The 16,681-nt window shown below is 42.7% G+C and overlaps 1 protein-coding gene across 7 annotated transcripts in view; it reads left to right on the top strand.

Moving 5' to 3' along the window:
• Positions 1-16,681, top strand: part of dmd (dystrophin) — a 1,950,296-nt gene that overhangs the window by 620,335 nt on the left and 1,313,280 nt on the right. For all 7 annotated transcript variants that reach the window (XM_068040560.1, XM_068040554.1, XM_068040555.1 and 4 more), the window contains one exon: positions 8,787-8,953. In XM_068040560.1, the coding sequence (XP_067896661.1) occupies positions 8,787-8,953 (167 nt within the window). The remainder of the gene's footprint in view (positions 1-8,786; positions 8,954-16,681) is intronic.

A 16,681-nucleotide genomic window follows, 5' to 3' on the forward strand; every position in this document is an offset into this window, starting at 1 on the left:
GATAGATGAGGGCAGTGTAGTTGATGTGGTCTACATGGATTTTAGCAAGGCTTTTGACATGGTCCCACATGGCAGACTGGTTTAAAAAAAAAACTCCATGGGATCCAGGGAAATGCAACAAGGCGGATACAAAATTGGCTCAGTGGCAGGAAACAAAGGGTAACTGTTGATGGCTGTTTTAGCGACTGGAAGGCTGTTTCCAGTGGCGTTCCACTGAGCTCAGTACTGGGTTCACTGCTTTTTGTGGTGTATATTAACGATTTGGATCTAAATGTAGGGGGCACAATCAAGAAGTTTGCGGATGACACAAAGATTGGCCATGTGGTAGATAGCAAGGAGGATAGCTGTAGCTGCAGGAAGATACTGATGGTCTGATCAGATGGGCAAAAAAGTGGCAAATGGAATTCAACTTTAGAAGTGTGAAGTGATGCATTTGGGGAGGTCAAACAAGGCAAAGGAATACACAATTAATGGGAAAATACTGAGAGGTGTAGAGGAAGTAAGGGACCTTGGAATGAATGTCCACAGATCCCTGAAGGTAGCAGGACAGGTCAATAATGTTGTTAAAAAGGCATCTGGAATCCTTTCCTTTATTAGCCGAGGTATAGAATACAGGAGCAAGGAGGTTATGTTGGAACTGTATAACTCATTGGTTAGGCCTCAGCTTGAGTACTGTGTTCAGTTCTGGTCACCTCATTACAGAAAAGATGTAGTTGCCCTAGAGAAGGTACAGAGGAGATTTATGAGAATGTTGCCAGGACTGGAAAAATGCAGCTATGGGGAAAGATTAGATAGGCTGGGGTTGTTCTCCTTGGAACAGAGAAGACTGAGAGGAGATCTGATTAAAATGTACAAAATTCTGAGAGGCCTGGATAGAGTGGAGGTAAAGGGTCTAGTCAATGATTGGTAGAAAGATTAGAGGGGAGATGAGGAAAAACTTTTCACCCAGAGGGTGGTGATGGTATGGAACTCGCTGCCTGAAAGGGTAGTTGAGGCAGAAACCCTCAACTCATTCAAAAGGAGTCTGGATATTCACCTCAAGTGACATAAGCTGCAGGGCTACAGACCAAATGTTGGAAGGTGGGATTGGAATAGGTGGATCGTTTTTCGGCTGGCACAGACATGATGGGCCAAGTGGTCTCTTTCTGTGCCTTAAATTTTCAACGATTCTAAGTAAAGGTTATCATACAATATATTGGAAAGTTGTGTGTACAAATATGTGGAGTTTTTTTATGGAAACTTACTTTGTGTTTAAGTTGCTATGTTATTTTGGGCTACAAAGGACTGTGTTACCCATTTAAGATATCATTCTTGTCTCTACTGTTGTGTTTATGATTTATGCCCCATAAAACTAATTCACAGATGGAAGGGCTCCTGTATAGTAGAATGGTCAGGTCTGACATGGAAATGTTTTTTCAATAAAGTACAATTAAATATCATTTCGGATGCATTTGAAATATGTAGTTTTAATTAACCAAATTCACAGTTTCTTTCTAATTACTTTTATTGCATATGCAGATAGTTTGCTAAATAACTACTGTATCCATGTTTCCCAAAAGAAATAAATCAGCTTCAGTCCATTTTAGCATATATAACACATTTTAATCAATTATACCCACACTGTGACGTCACTCATGACATCTCCTTTGTAAAGCTACGTAAAAATGACCTTTGTTTTCTCCCCTAACTCTATTTTAAAAGATTTTAGGCATAATTTTCATTTTGACAGATTTTTCATGATTCATAAAGTTGACTGGTTGATAACTGGTTCTTTAAAAAAATTTACAGGATCAGATTCTGTCTAATCCACTGTAGTAACGACTAATTAATTGCTGTATTGGTGCTACAGTTTTAATCAAGTTTTGAGCTCGATATTGTACCTATTTTGGGGAGCTGAATCTGTCATTGTTCTATAGACAGTACTGTGACATTCAAAAGTGACATACAGTTTTACTACTTTATATTACCACGCCTGTCCGTCACCTCTCATAAACAGGAGAAATTAAAATTAAATGGTAACCAAGTAAGTGGCATTCTTCATGTGCCATTCATAATCTTTATAAATTGGATTATCTTGAGACATCTATAAATGCAACCATAGTTGTCACATATAGTTTATGCAGTTTAGCAGATAAACAGGTTTATAATAAAAATTACTTGTGAAGTACAGTCAGCAGGTAACCGCTGATGTGCCAGTTGACTTTTGTTCCTGTTTGCCCAGTAGGCTGGTGGGGTCTTAATGCTGTTTGATTAGCTAAAACTTGGAAAGCTCACATGCAAGGGAGAAATAGCACCTTCAGAGTATCACAGAAGATATTATGTTTCTCTTTGCCAGTTTTTCATTTTACTTTAGAAATCTTATGTGTGATTAAGCCAACAGATATTAGTACATGAGGAGCAGCTGCAGTATCTTTATTGGACTTGCTAAGATGAGTGAAGAAGAAAGCAATGTTATTAAATATTAATAATAGCATTTTGATAGCGTCATATGCAGTTCACATTTCAGTGTGCCAGTGTATATTCATGTGTTCATGTAGCCTCAGTTCCTGCCAGTGTTTTCCATCCATTCACTGGACCAGGAAGAAAAAGTGACATATTGTTAAAAAGAAAGCAGTTAATATCTCATCTAAATAATCTTCCACAAATGAAGCAGATGCTGAAAGCTGGGAAATTATCCTTAATTTTGACTGTCGGGCCAGGATTTTATGGCCCCCCAGCAAGCGGGCTGGTGGTTGCGGGGGGGGGAGGCGGGGGGCGTAAAATTGAGTGGGAGGCAGGGGGAGCCGTTCCCAACCCCCTCCCACCTCATGCAATTTTACATGGGGTGGCAGCGGCGAGAAACGGCCCGCCCACCCCATGCCAATCAAGGTCCTTAAGTGACCAATTAACTGCCACTTAATTGCCTCCTCCCACCAACGTGGGTATACTACCCTCAGAGGGTGGACAGCAAAGCCCCCAAGAATACCACCTCCTTGCGGGCTGCGGAGGGCTTCCTGATCGGACACCCTGTGCCTCACGGAGGGCCGCCCACAAAGTCCCAACCACCCTCACCGAATAACACACTCACCACCCCACCCCCCCACCTCATCAGGGCTCAGCCGATTGTCCCCTGCGAGGCCCCAAAAACCTACCTTTATTCCGGGGTCGTTCTTCACCTTGCTTGTGATGGCTGGGTGTAGTCCCAGGAGTGGCCACCACTCCCAGTGGCACTGTTGGAACTAAGAGCGGCCAGCCCGCTGATTGGCTCCCCAGGCCCGGCGGAAGCAAGCTCGCCACCGACTTTTTGGCCGGTGGGCAGAGCCTCCCACCCAGCAGAAAATTCTGGCATTGATCTTCATTGGACCAAGTGTTAGAAGTCATTAAGGAATTAACATGCATTTATATAGTACCTTATGTCCTCAGAACATCCAAAAGCAATTTACATCCAGTGGTACTGTTGAAGCCCAATCTCTATTATTATGTTGAATAATGTTGCACACAGCAAGACAATCCTAAAGAGAAAACGAAATGCATAACCAGTAAATTGATTTTTGGTGGCATTGTTGGAGGAAGGATTGTTGGAAGAACTCTGATCTCTTATTTGAATGGTACCATGGAATCCTTTATGTTCATCGAACATCTCATCTGAAGCAATCACAATCGCACTCCTACTCAGAGGTGAGAGTGTTATCACTGAGCCAAGCTGACACTCAGAAATAGGAATATTTGATTTTCACACTCCTTCAATTATCACAAAGAGGAGCCTGGTGCTTTTTTATGAGAATCTGTAATGATAATACTCAGTTTTTGTCCATCTGGACTGTTTGGTCAGTTTAAGGGGCGTGTCTGTTGGTGGGTTGATTGGGGGGCAGAGCCTGGCACATGCAGAGGACTGGAGCGCGTGATGCACATGCGGTTGTTGGTAGTGGCAGTGGCACCAAAAACAGTGGAAAGTAAGGATGTGACATAAGATACCTAATCGTATTTTATTATGCTGACAAGGATATAATTGATATTTTTTAAAGGATGTTATTGTAGCCTAGATAAAGGAGAACCAGTGGATGTGGTGTATTTGGATTTCCAGAGGTCTTTGATGAGGTCCCACACAGGAGGTTAGTAAACAAAATTAGAGCGCATGCGATTGAAGGTAATATACTGCAATGGATTGCAAATTGGTTAACAGACAGAAAAGCAGAGAGTCGGAATAAATGGGTCATTCTTAGGATGGCAGGCTGTTACTAGTGATGTGCCACAAGGATCAGTGCTTGGGCCACAGCTGTTTACAATCTATATAAATGATTTGGATATGGGGAACAATTGTAATATTTACAAATTTGCGGATGACACAAAACTAGACGGAATGTAAGTTGTGAGGAGGATGCAAGGAGGCTTCAAGGGGATTTGGAGAGGCTAAGTGAATTAGCAAGAACATGGCAGATGGAATATAATGTGAGTATGTGTGCAATGATCCACTTTGGTAGTAAAAACAGAAAGGCAGAGTATTTCTGAAATGGTGAGAGGTTGGGAAGTGTTGATGTCCAAAGAGACCTGAGTGTCCTTGTACATGAGTCACTAAATGCGAGTATGCAGGTGCAGCAAGCAATTGAGAATGCATGTTGACCTTCATTGCAAGGGGATTTGAGCACCGGAGTAAAGATGTATTGCTTCAATTGTATAAAGCATTAGTGAGACTGCACCTGGAGTATTGTGTACAGCTTTGGTCTCTTTATCTAAGGAAGGACATACTTGCCATAGACGGAGTGCAAAAGAGGTTCACCAGACTAATCCTTGGGATGGTGGAATTGTCTTATGAGAAGATATTGCAGAAACTGGGCCTGTATTCTCTAGAGTTTCGAAGAATGAGAGATGATTTCATTGAAACTTACATCATTCTTGCAGGGTGTGACAGGATGGATGTGGATAGGATGTTTCCCCTGGCTGGTGAGTCTAGAACAAGGGGATATAGTCTCAGACTAAGGGGCAGGTCATTTAAGACTGAGATGAGGAGGAATTTCTTCACTCAGAGGGTGGTAAATCTTTGGAATTTTGTACCCCAGAGGGCTGTGGAAGCTCAATCACTGAACATGTTCAAGACAGAAATTGATAGATTTCTGAATACTAATGACATCAAGGGATATGGGGATAGTGGGGAAAAATGGCAGAGGTAGATGATCAGCCATGATCATATTGAATGATGGAGCAGATTCGTCGGGCTGAGTGGCCTACTCCTGCTTTTATTTCCTACGATCCTATGATATCTGGGGATGTATTATTTCTAGACTAATTCAACATATTGCGATCAGTGCAATCTTCCTGATAATGCATGGAACCCAAAATGCTTCAGTGCTGTGTTTGAGTGCTACAACAGTAAATTAGTCTCACTACTTCTATAATCAGTGAGAGATCTGTAACCTCCCATCCTTCACCACAGTTTTTCCAGACTGAACCCAAGTTTGGAAGGACAAAATCTGTGATTGTATGACTGGCTTTCACTATGCAAGTTCATTGTCAGGCTATGTTGAAATCCCAGTGACAAACATTTGTATGAGATTTTATAGCCATTGTGAGTTTTGGTGTGGTAACCCTGGTTGGAGAGATTGTTTTGGTGAGGAATGGGATGGGATTCATGCGAGGGATGGGATGAATGGGATGGGGATGGCATGAGTGGGATGGATGCAATGATGAAATTGGTTAAGTGTGGCAAAATGGTGGGGACAGTTATTTGATGCAACTTATTATTCGAAAGCTATCCTTTGTGATAAAAATGAAGATTCATTAGATTTGAATGAAAAAAGTTTTAGAAAAGCTGTCATGTGAATTAAAATATACATGAGCCTTGATTCTATAGATGAAGAAGATGGTTACAGTCTACACCGTCCAGAGGTTCTGCACAGTCTTAACTCTAATGGGCATGCCACCGCACAAACTTAGACTCAAGAAAGGACCAGTTATAATGTTGCCATGAAACTTAAATCCTAAACTAAGACTTTGTCATGGAACAAGATTGGTAGCTAGGAAGCTGTTTTCTTTGATGATAGATGCTGAAATTATAACAGGCAGATTTCAATAAAATAGTATTTATTCCTCAAATAATGAGCCCATCACATATAAACCTGCCTTTTCAGCTTTGGAGAAAACGGTTCCCAATTGGCCTTCCATATTCTATGACTATAAACAAGTCACAAGACTCTTGACAAAATTTGTATTTATATTCCTAGGCCTGTTTTTACACATGGACAGCTTTATGTAAGTTTTACCAGAGTGAGAAGTTTTGCTTCTGTTAAAGTCTTTGGTGATTGAATAATTAGAAATCCTGCATTTAAAAAAAATACTGTTGCAATAAAGATATTAATTTTATTGCAAACGTTTTGCAGTTCTTTGCTAGTATATCAGTAATAAGGAAAAATATTTTAAAAGACTCTTCAAAGGAAAAAGATGAACTATTAAGTTTTGCACTATTGTATTTTCATACTTTTACTTATGGTATAATTATTATCACAAATTGTGAATGAGGAAAAAGTGAAAGACTTAGGCCTCATAGTTGACCCGTCCTTGAAAACATCTACATAAGGTAAGGCTAAGATTGTAATGGCAAATAGATTAGAGATATAGAGAGTATGAGTTAGCAGATTACACTGAAACTCTCTTAGTGCATCAATGAGACCATATTTAAAGTATTTGGATTCACCATACCAAGAAAAAGCAAGTGCACAAAGAAGGTCAATAAGAATGATGCATGTGATTTGGCTCATGGACTTATTCAATTGTCATTCAAACATAAAACTTCAAGCAACATGATTCAAATATTTAACCTTATGAAGAGTTTGAACATGACCTCTCTAGATCTGGCATGACTATTAAAGCTCTACTATACTTTGCTACCCTCATGCAAATATTGCTCACTATTCCAGGGCCATCTAGGGGGGCAAAAATTAATGAAAGCTTTTTTTTTCAGTGAACAGCTCTTCATCACCATATCACTTCAAAATCTAAGTACAAGGAGATCGTGGATCTTTTTTGTCAGAAGATTGAAGCCACCCCCATCAACTCTTTACATCCCCAGGCACCTTCCCCCTTCCCTCAGTCTCTGGTCCTGAATCTCTATCATTCTGTAGCTTTTTTGTCTATCTCCTCTTCCCCTCTTCAAGCTCACCACAGTCATGATACCTACTTCCTGCTGCTGAAATCCCTGTTTCCACTCAACTCCAGACCTCCCAGTCCCTTTTCCAGGTTCCTGTTGGAGAAATACCTTGTAAGCAGTTCCCTCCTTTCAGACAGCATTCCCCTCTCCTTCAAAGCACTTCCTTACTCCTGATGTACTCACTAACTACTGCATACCATCTCCAACCTCTCTTCTTTGTAAAGGTCCTTGAAGCTTTCATTGCCTCCCAGCTCTATGTACCCCCGCCCCCAACAAAAACACTCTTCAAATCCCTCCAGTCCAACTTCCACCCTTCCCAAATTGTTGAAATGACCTGAACCAATGACAAAACAAAATCCTTTTTGCATACAATCATAGTACATTACCCCTGTCTGCAGCATGCAACACAGCCAAACTATCCTTTTTTTTGTCACATTCCTTATTGTCCTGTGATACTGGCCTCATACGGTTCCAGTCTTACCAATTGAGTATCGTGAATGCATGTCCAGCAACAATGTTTGTTCCCTCTCTGGCACTGTCACCTCTCGAGTCCTTCAATAATTTATCTTTGGCCTCTGCCGCTTCTTTAGCTACATGCTAACTCTTGGCAACTTCATCTGGAGGCACAGTCAGTTTTCATGTATACTGATGACTGCAACCCCCCACCCCCCACCACACCCCATTCTCCTTTTCATCATATTTCTTGACCCCTGACTGCCTCTCTGCTGTCATTATAGCTTGGATGAGTCATAATATCTCCCCAACCCAACTTTGCTGTTTCCCCGAACAAACTCTGTTCCTGATTCTACTCCCCTTCCTGCCACTGCTTTGAGCAGAACCAGACCATTTACAACTTTGGCATTCTGTTCTGTTCTAAGCTGTGTTTCAGACCCCATATCTGTTCAATTACTTCCAGCTCTGCGATTTTTGTTCACTTCTGTCCTTTGCTACTGAAACTATTCTAACGATCTCTTTGCTGACCTCCCATCTTTCATACAATCATGGTACATTAGCAGTGTCTGCAGCATTCAACACAGACAATTAAACTATCCTTTTTTTGTCACCTTCCTCATTATCCTGTGATACTGATCTCATGTGGTTCTAATCTTGCCTATCAAATATGCAAGTTCCAATTTGTGAAAAACTGCTGCACATACGTCTATCTGACAATAAGTTCCACTTTCCTATCATACCCCTTTCTCATTGACCTACACTTACTCCCTGACCTTAAAACATTAAATTTAGAATCCTTGTCCTCATCTTTCATCCCTCCATGCTTTTGCCCCACCATTTTTCCACAATCTCCTCCAAGCCCATATCATGCCTCCAAAAAGAACTTGTATCTCTGAAACAAGTATCTTGGTCATCCCTCCTAAACACTCTCTTCTTGGCTATATTTGTGTGTTCATCAATATTTGCCATAAAATCGCTATATTTACTCGTTACTTTGTGTGTGTGCTGCTAGATTTTGCATTCTAATCAGTGTTTAGCTGCAGGCTGAATTGGATTAAACATTTTTCTTTGATAGAATCGTACATTGTTGTATTGTGAAGGCCAGATCATGATCTGACTGGATCAGCCTCATTATTTTCTTTTCAGACTTCAACCAATTGTTATTGAAGTCACTCCAGCAGTCTGTGACTTCTTGTCTTAATACTCCCCTCAGATGTCGCTGTCTGTCACCGCAACTCAGACGTCATTAACACAGACCACGTTAATGGAAACTGTAACCATGGTTACCACCAAAGAACAGATTTCAGTAAAGCAGAAAGAGGAACTTCCTCCACCCCCTCCTCCGAAGAAGAGACTTTTGGACTCTGAGCTCAGGAAGAGGTGAGTTAAAGAGCAATATGAAAGTATTATGTTGACATTATTGTTAGGAAAGGAGAAAAATACTTGTAATGCCACATGTTGACCAAAACTGTTGTCCATTGTAATTTATACATTTACCAAGAACATCCATTGGTAAGACACACATACACTTTGTAATCAATAAATCAGAACAAATTTCAATGTGTTTATGATGGTATCTTGAGGTCTACCTGTTCCTGCTCCCATAGATTGAAACTTATGTATATGTACTTCAGTTAATAAGAGCCAGATCTCCATCTAGTGTTTGAAACTAATATCACTAACGTCAGGTTGTTGTTTTATACATGCAACAGGGAAAGTAATGCAATAGAAGAACATTTGCCATCACAATTGGCATTCTGATCAATTCTTTAGGATTGCAGTCATGTTTCTACACAACAGTTTTGATGATGTCATACTGTGTGGTTTATATTTCCATATATTTCTTTAATAGTTTAATGGTTATGTCAGGTACAGAATACAGGGTGTGCAGGAAGAAATTGAAAAAGGATATAAGAAGGGCAAAGAGAAAGTATGAGAAAAGATTAGCAGGTAACTTAAAAGGGAACCCAAAAACCTTTTTATAAACAGATAAAACATAAAAGGATAGTTTAAGGATTGGTGGGGCCTATTAGGGACAAAAAGGAAATCTTGTGGAGGTAAAGGGCATGATGGAGGTAGTGAATGAGTACTTTGCATCTGTCGTCACAAAACAAAAGGATGAAGTTCATGTCAGAGTAGAGGAGCAGGGAGTCGGGCTATTGAATAGAATAAAAATAGATAGAAAGAAGGTGTTAAATAGATTGGCATCACTCAACATTAACAAGTCACCCAGTCTAGATGGGATGTATCCTAGGCTGCTGATGGGAACCAAAGTTCTAAACACTCTCTTTCAATCCTCTTTGGATATTGGAGTGACACCAGAGGAGTAGAGGATGGCAAATGTTATGAAAATGCTGGAAGTGCTCAGCAGGTCAGGCAGCATCTGTCAAGAGAGAAACAGTTAACCTTTCAGGTCAATGACCTTTCATCAGAACTGATAGGAAATTCTGATGAAAGCTTATTGACTTGAAATGTTAACTCTGGGCTGAATTTTATGGAGCCTGCAGGATTTGCAGGATTAGGATAGGAGGTGGGTTGGTGGGGGGGGGGGGGGGGCGTGTTGGAAATTGGGAGGGAGGGCATGCCTGTCACCTTCCTGCTGCCATAGCGTTTTGCCAGCGGTGGGGAAAGTGACACTTAAGTGGCCAGTTAAGGGCCTCTTCCTGGCATTTTACCAGTGGCAGGTGCACCCTCCGCCGCTTGGGGCAACCGCCTGATGAATCCTGGTGGCATCTCTGTGGGCTTGAGGGTTGGGGGAGGGGGAGTTCCCAATTGGGCACCCTGTGGCCCACGAAGGGGCCCCCCCTGGCAGCAATGGCCACCTTTGTGGTAACACCCTAACAACCCTCACCCCAACGTACCTTGCTGCAAGGCTGGCATCCATCGCTGCGTCTCTTGGCTGGGTACAGTCAGCAGTGGCCACTGCTCCTAATGGCGCTGCTGGGACTGAAGAGATGCCGGCCCTCCGATTAGCCAGCAGCTCTTGGAGGCAGGCTTGCATCTCTTAAAAGGACGGGAGTGTCGGTGGCAGTTCATTAGCTGCTAGATTGACATAGAATCCAGCCGCGGCTCCCAAAAATGGTCGAGGTGGGGGCCCCCCTTGCTTTCTGGCCCATCGTTAGGGTCGCCACCGCCTCAACAAAATCGAGCCCTCCGTTCCTTACTGCATAGATGCTACCCGATCTGCTGAGTATTTCGAGTCACAGAGCCATTATGGTACGGGGTAGGCCATTTGGCCCATTGAGTCCATGCCAGCTCTCTGTAGAACAATCTGGTCAGTCCCATTATAAAAGTAAAATACTACGGATGCTGGAAATCTGAAATAAAAACAAAACCATAACCTTAACCTTAACCATTTCTTGCCAGTTCTGAAGAAGGGTTACTGACCTGAAGTGTTAACTCTGCTTCTCTCTCCACAGATGCTGCCAGACCTGCTGAGTATTTCCAGCATTTCTTGTTTTTATTTGGTCAGTCCCATTCCCCTGCTCTATCCCCGTTGCCCTGCAAGTTAATTCCCTCAAGTGCCCATCCAATTTCCTTTTGAAATCATTAGTTGTCTCTGCTTCTGTCACCATCCGAACCAGTGAGTTCCAGATCATTAACAGTTGCTGATTTTTTTTTTAAAGTGTTTCCTCACATCCCCCTGTATCTCTTGCCCAAAACCTTAAATCTGGTGTCCTGTAGTCCTTGTACCATCAGCCAACAGGAACAGCTTTTCTTTGTCTACTTTATCTAAAACTGTCATAATCTTATACACTTCTTTCAAATCTCCGCTCGATCCCCTTTGCTGAAGGAGAACAACCCTAGTTTCTCCATCCTAACCTTGCAGCTAAAATCCCTCATCCCTGGAACCACTCTGGTAAATCTCCTCTGCACCCTATCAAGGACCCTCACATCCTTCCTAAAGTATGGTGACCAGAACAGGATGCAGTACTCTAGTTGGGGCCTAACCAGCATTTTATAAAGGCTCAGCGTACCTTCCCTGCTTCTTTAATCAATGCCTCTATTGATGAAACCCAAAATCCCATATGCTTTTCTAACGACACTCTCAATATGTCCTGCCCCCTTCAAGGACCCCCTGTCCCTGCACACTCATTAGAACTGTGTCATTAGGTCTATACTGCCTCTCAATGTCCCTTCTACCAAAATGCATTACCACACACTTCTCTGTACTAAATTCCATCTGCCACTTGCCTGCCAATCTGGTAGCCTATCTATATCCTATTGCAGTCAATTGCTATATTCCTCACTGTTTGCCACACCACTAAGCTTAGTATCATTCATATATTTATCAAAAAAAAACAGTGGTCCTAGCACTGACCCTTTTGGAGCACCACTGTCTACCATCCTCCAATCTGAAAAAACAACCATTTACCATGACTTGCTGTTTTCTGTCCTTAAAACAATTTTTTTCTTCAAGTTGACACTAACCATCCTATTCCAAGAGCCTCAACTTTTTTGTTAAGCAGCCTTTTATGTGGCACTTTGTCAAACAGTTCCTTAAAATCCATAGACAACATCCACTGCATTCCCTTCATCAACCTTCTATGTTACTTCATCAAAAAATTCAATTAAAATAAAGAAGAAAGACTTGCGTTTATATAGCACTTTTCATGACCACCGGACATCTCCAAGTACTTTACAGCCAATGAAGTGCTTTGAACTGTAGTCTCTGTTGTAGGAAGCAGAGCAGCCAATTTGCTCACTGCAAACTCCCATTAACAGCAATAGTAACATAGGAGCAGGAGTAGGCCATTCAACCCATCGAGCCTGCCACGCCATTCAATATGATCATGGCTGATGATCCACATCAATGCCTTTTTTCCCACACTATCCTCATAACCCCTTATTTCATTTGTATTCAGAAATCTGTTAATATCTGCTTTAAACATACTCAATGACTGAGCTTCCATGGCTCTCTGAGGTAGAGAATTCCGAAGATTCACAACCCTCTGAGTAAAGAAATTTCTCCTCATCTCAGTCCTAAATGGTTTCTCCCTTATTTTGAAATTGTGTCCCATGGTTCTAGACTCCCCAACCAGGGGAAACATCCTAGCTGCACCTACCCTGTCTATCCCTTTAAGTATTTTTTAGGTTTCAATGAGATCACCTCTTATTCTTCGAAACTTCAGAGAATACAGGCCCAGTTTCCCCAATCTCTCTTCATAGGACAGTCCTGCCATCCCGGGAACAAGTCTGGTGAACCTTCGTTGCACTCCCTCTATGGCAATAATATCCTCCCTAAGGTAAGGGGACTAAAACTGCGCACAGTACTCCAGGTGCGGTCTAACTAAGGTTCTATACAATTGAAGCAAGATTTCACTACTCTTGTATTCAAAACCTCTTGCGATAAAGGCGAACACACCATTAGCCTTCTTAATTGCTTGCTGCACCTTCATGTTAGTTTTCAGTGACTTATTGACAAGGACACCCAGGTCCCTTTGTACATCTGCACTTTCTAATCTCTTGCCGTTTAAGAAATACTCTACACATCTATTCCTCCTACCAAAGTGGATAACCTCACATTTTTCCACATTATATTCCATTTGCCAGATTCTTGCCCACTCACTAAGTCTGTCTAAATCCCCTTAAACCACTTTCCACCTTCCTCACAACACACATTCCCTCCTAGTTTTGTGTCATCTGCAAACTTAGAAATACTACATTTGGTCCCCACATCCAAATCATTGATTATATATTGTGAACAGCTGGAGCCCAAGCACTGATCCCTGCAGTACCCCACTAGTTACAGCCTGCCAATGCGAGAATGACCCATTTATTCCTACTCTGTTTTCTGCCAGTTAACCAATCCTTAATCCATGCGATGTGCTTTAACCTTGCTAAACAACCTCCCGTGGGGGACTCTGTCAAAGGCCTTTTGAAAATCCAAGTATACCACGTCCACCAACTCCCCTATATCAATTCTGTTAGTATCATCCCCAAAAAACTCCAACAGATTCGTCAAACATGATTTCCCATTCATAAATCCATATTGCCTATGCCCAACCAGATCATTATTATCCATGTGTCCATTTATCACATCCTTTGAAATAGATTCTAGTATTTTCCCAATGACTGATGTAAAGTGAACAGGTCTGTAATTCCCTGTTTTTCTCTCTTCCTTTTTCAATAGTGGGGTGACATTTGCGACCTTCCAATCTGCAGGAACTGCTCCAGAATTTATAGAATTTTGGAAATGTGATAATGACCAGATAATCTGTTGTTGTGCTGTTGATTGATGGATAAATATTGTCCAGGACACTAGGGATAACTCCCCTGCTCTTCTTTCAAATAGTGCCATGGAATATTTTTGCATCCACCTGAGCAGGCAGATGGGGCCTTGGTTTACTGTCACTTCCGAAAGATGGCACCTCCAACAGTGCAACACTCCCTCAGCACTGCACTGGAGTATCAGCTTTGATTTTTGTGTTCAAGCCTTGGAGTGGGACTTGAACTGGAACCTTGTGACTCAGAGATGAGTTTGCAACCAACTGAGCCACGGATGACTCAAATTAAAAGGCAGATCGTACTTCACTAATTTACAAATACGTGCCGGCTGTCCTTAATTAACTCGAACCTCCCAAGTACCTGTCGATGTTTTGCCTGCTTATTCTTTCTGAAACCTTACCCACTACTAAGTTAAACTGACCGGCCTGTCGTTATGAGGAATATCCTTACACCCTTTCCTGAATAAGGTTGTCACATTTGCCACTCTCCAATCCTCTGGCATCTCCCCCATATCGAAGAAAGATTGGAAGATTATGGCAAGCCCTTCTGCTATCTCCACTCCCACTTCCTTTCACAACCAAGGGTTCAAGCCATCCGGACTAGGCAACTTATCCACTACATCCTGCCTATCAGTTTTCACCCCATCCATTACCTCTACCATCTCTGCTTCTACCAATATTTTATCAGCATCTGCTTCCTTAGTGTGTGTTGATTGTCTTTTGAGGCGAAGATGACCATCATCTGGGGTGTTTGATAGGGTTCCATTGGGTATGTAGGTGACTGCTAAGGCTGAACTGCACCTGAAAGGTTCTGTGGCAAATAAGGCATGATACTGCAGATGATTGAGTTTTGGACGAGCGGCTGGCTCCTTGTGTTTTCTCTCTGCTCTGATATGCGCATGCTTTTGAAGGAGGCCACACCCTTATTTTATTTGGTTGTGTCAGGCGCAATAATCCTGGGTGCACTTCTCCCAGGACTCGGGGTCGATATCAAAACTCCTAAGTGAAGCCTTCGGGGTGTCCTTGTAGCGCTTCCTTTGACTGCCATGAGAGCGCACCCCAGATTCAAGCTCTCCATAGAAGATTCACTTTGGTGAGTGAGTGTCAGGCATTCTGGCTACATGACCAGCCCAACTCAGATGTGACTCTTCAATATGTCAACTCAAGTGAAAGTGATTGAGCTTCTTGTCATGATGCTGGTACAAAGTCCAAGTCTCACATGCGTCGAGCAGAGTGGGCAGGGCTATTGCTCCAGAGACTTTGTTTGTTACCAGACTTGCTCCTTTTCATTCCCAGACTGATGTTCGAAGTCTACTGAAGGCTACACTTGCTTTGGCAATTCTTGTATGTGTCTCATTGTCAAGATAGACAGTTTGGGAGAATGTGCTGCTGATTTTAGTGAACTTATCCACTGCTGGCAGGTTCTGTCATGGTCTGAAACCTTGGGCTCAAGATACGGCTTTCCTGAAGCAGGCTGTTACATAACTTAGGGTTTCTTTGTGATGATCGTAAGGCTGAAGTTGTCACATGCATTGGGGAACAAGTCCGTGCTGCATTGCTTGTCCAATTCTGCACTGGCAAAAAGTGCGCAATCATCAGCAAACAGGAGATTGTGAAGTATGTCATTGGAGACCTTGGATTTTGAGCGGAATTGTCTCAGATTGAGCACCAGGTGATATGATTTCAATGCCACGATCACCATTGTGGACAGCATCGGAGAGCATGGCAGAGAAAAACATGCTGAAGAGGGTTGATGCTCGCATACAGCCCTGTTTAACTCAATTAATGACTGGGAATGGGTCACAAGACTCACGATTAACTGGACACACACGAACATGCTGTTATCGAACTGTCGAACTATTGTGATGAATTTCTGTATGCAGTCAAATTTCTCCATTACTTTCCAAAGGGCCTCACAACTGACTGTGTCGAAGGCTTTGGTCAGGTCAATAAATGGCACTAAACCCTGTCACCAGGTTTCATGGAGGCACCCAAGATCACGTCGTTGGCACCAGCTAGACCTCATTGTCACAAGGCGAGCCGCCTTAAACAGTGTTCAAATCACACGCAGCTTCCACAGTGCGGACTGCGACACCGACCACTCCCTGGTGTGCAGCAAGGTTAGACTCAGACCAAAGAAGTTGCATCATTCCAAGCAGAAGGGCCACCCGCGCATCAACACGAGCAGAATTTCTCACCCACAGCTGTTACAAAAATTTCTAAATTCACTTGTAACAGCCCTTCAAAACACTCCCACAGGGGATGCTGAGACCAAGTGGGCCCACATCAGAGACGCCATCTATGAGTCAGCTTTGACCACCTACGGCAAAAGTGCGAAGAGAAATGCAGACTGGTTTCAATCTCATAATGAAGAGCTGGAACCTGTCATAGCCGCTAAGCGCATTGCACTTTTGAACTACAAGAAAGCCCCCAGCGATTTAACATCCGCAGCACTTAAAGCAGCCAGAAGTACTGCACAAAGAACAGCTAGGCGTTGCGCAAACGACTACTGGCAACACCTATGCAGTCATATTCAGCTGGCCTCAGACACCGGAAACATCAGAGGAATGTATGATGGCATGAAGAGAGCTCTTGGGCCAACCATCAAGAAGATCACCCCCCTCAAATCTAAATCGGGGGACATAATCACTGACCAACGCAAACAGATGGACCGCTGGGTTGAGCACTACCTAGAACTGTACTCCAGGGAGAATGCTGTCACTGAGACTGCCCTCAATGCAGCCCAGCCTCTACCAGTCATGGATGAGCTGGACATACAGCCAACCAAATCGGAACTCAGTGATGCCATTGATTCCCTAGCCAGCGGAAAAGCCCCTGGGAAGGACAGCATTACCCCTGAAATAATCAAGAGTGCCAAGCC

Source organism: Heterodontus francisci, chromosome 10, assembly GCF_036365525.1.
Source record: "Heterodontus francisci isolate sHetFra1 chromosome 10, sHetFra1.hap1, whole genome shotgun sequence".
Classification (NCBI taxonomy): domain Eukaryota; kingdom Metazoa; phylum Chordata; class Chondrichthyes; order Heterodontiformes; family Heterodontidae; genus Heterodontus; species Heterodontus francisci.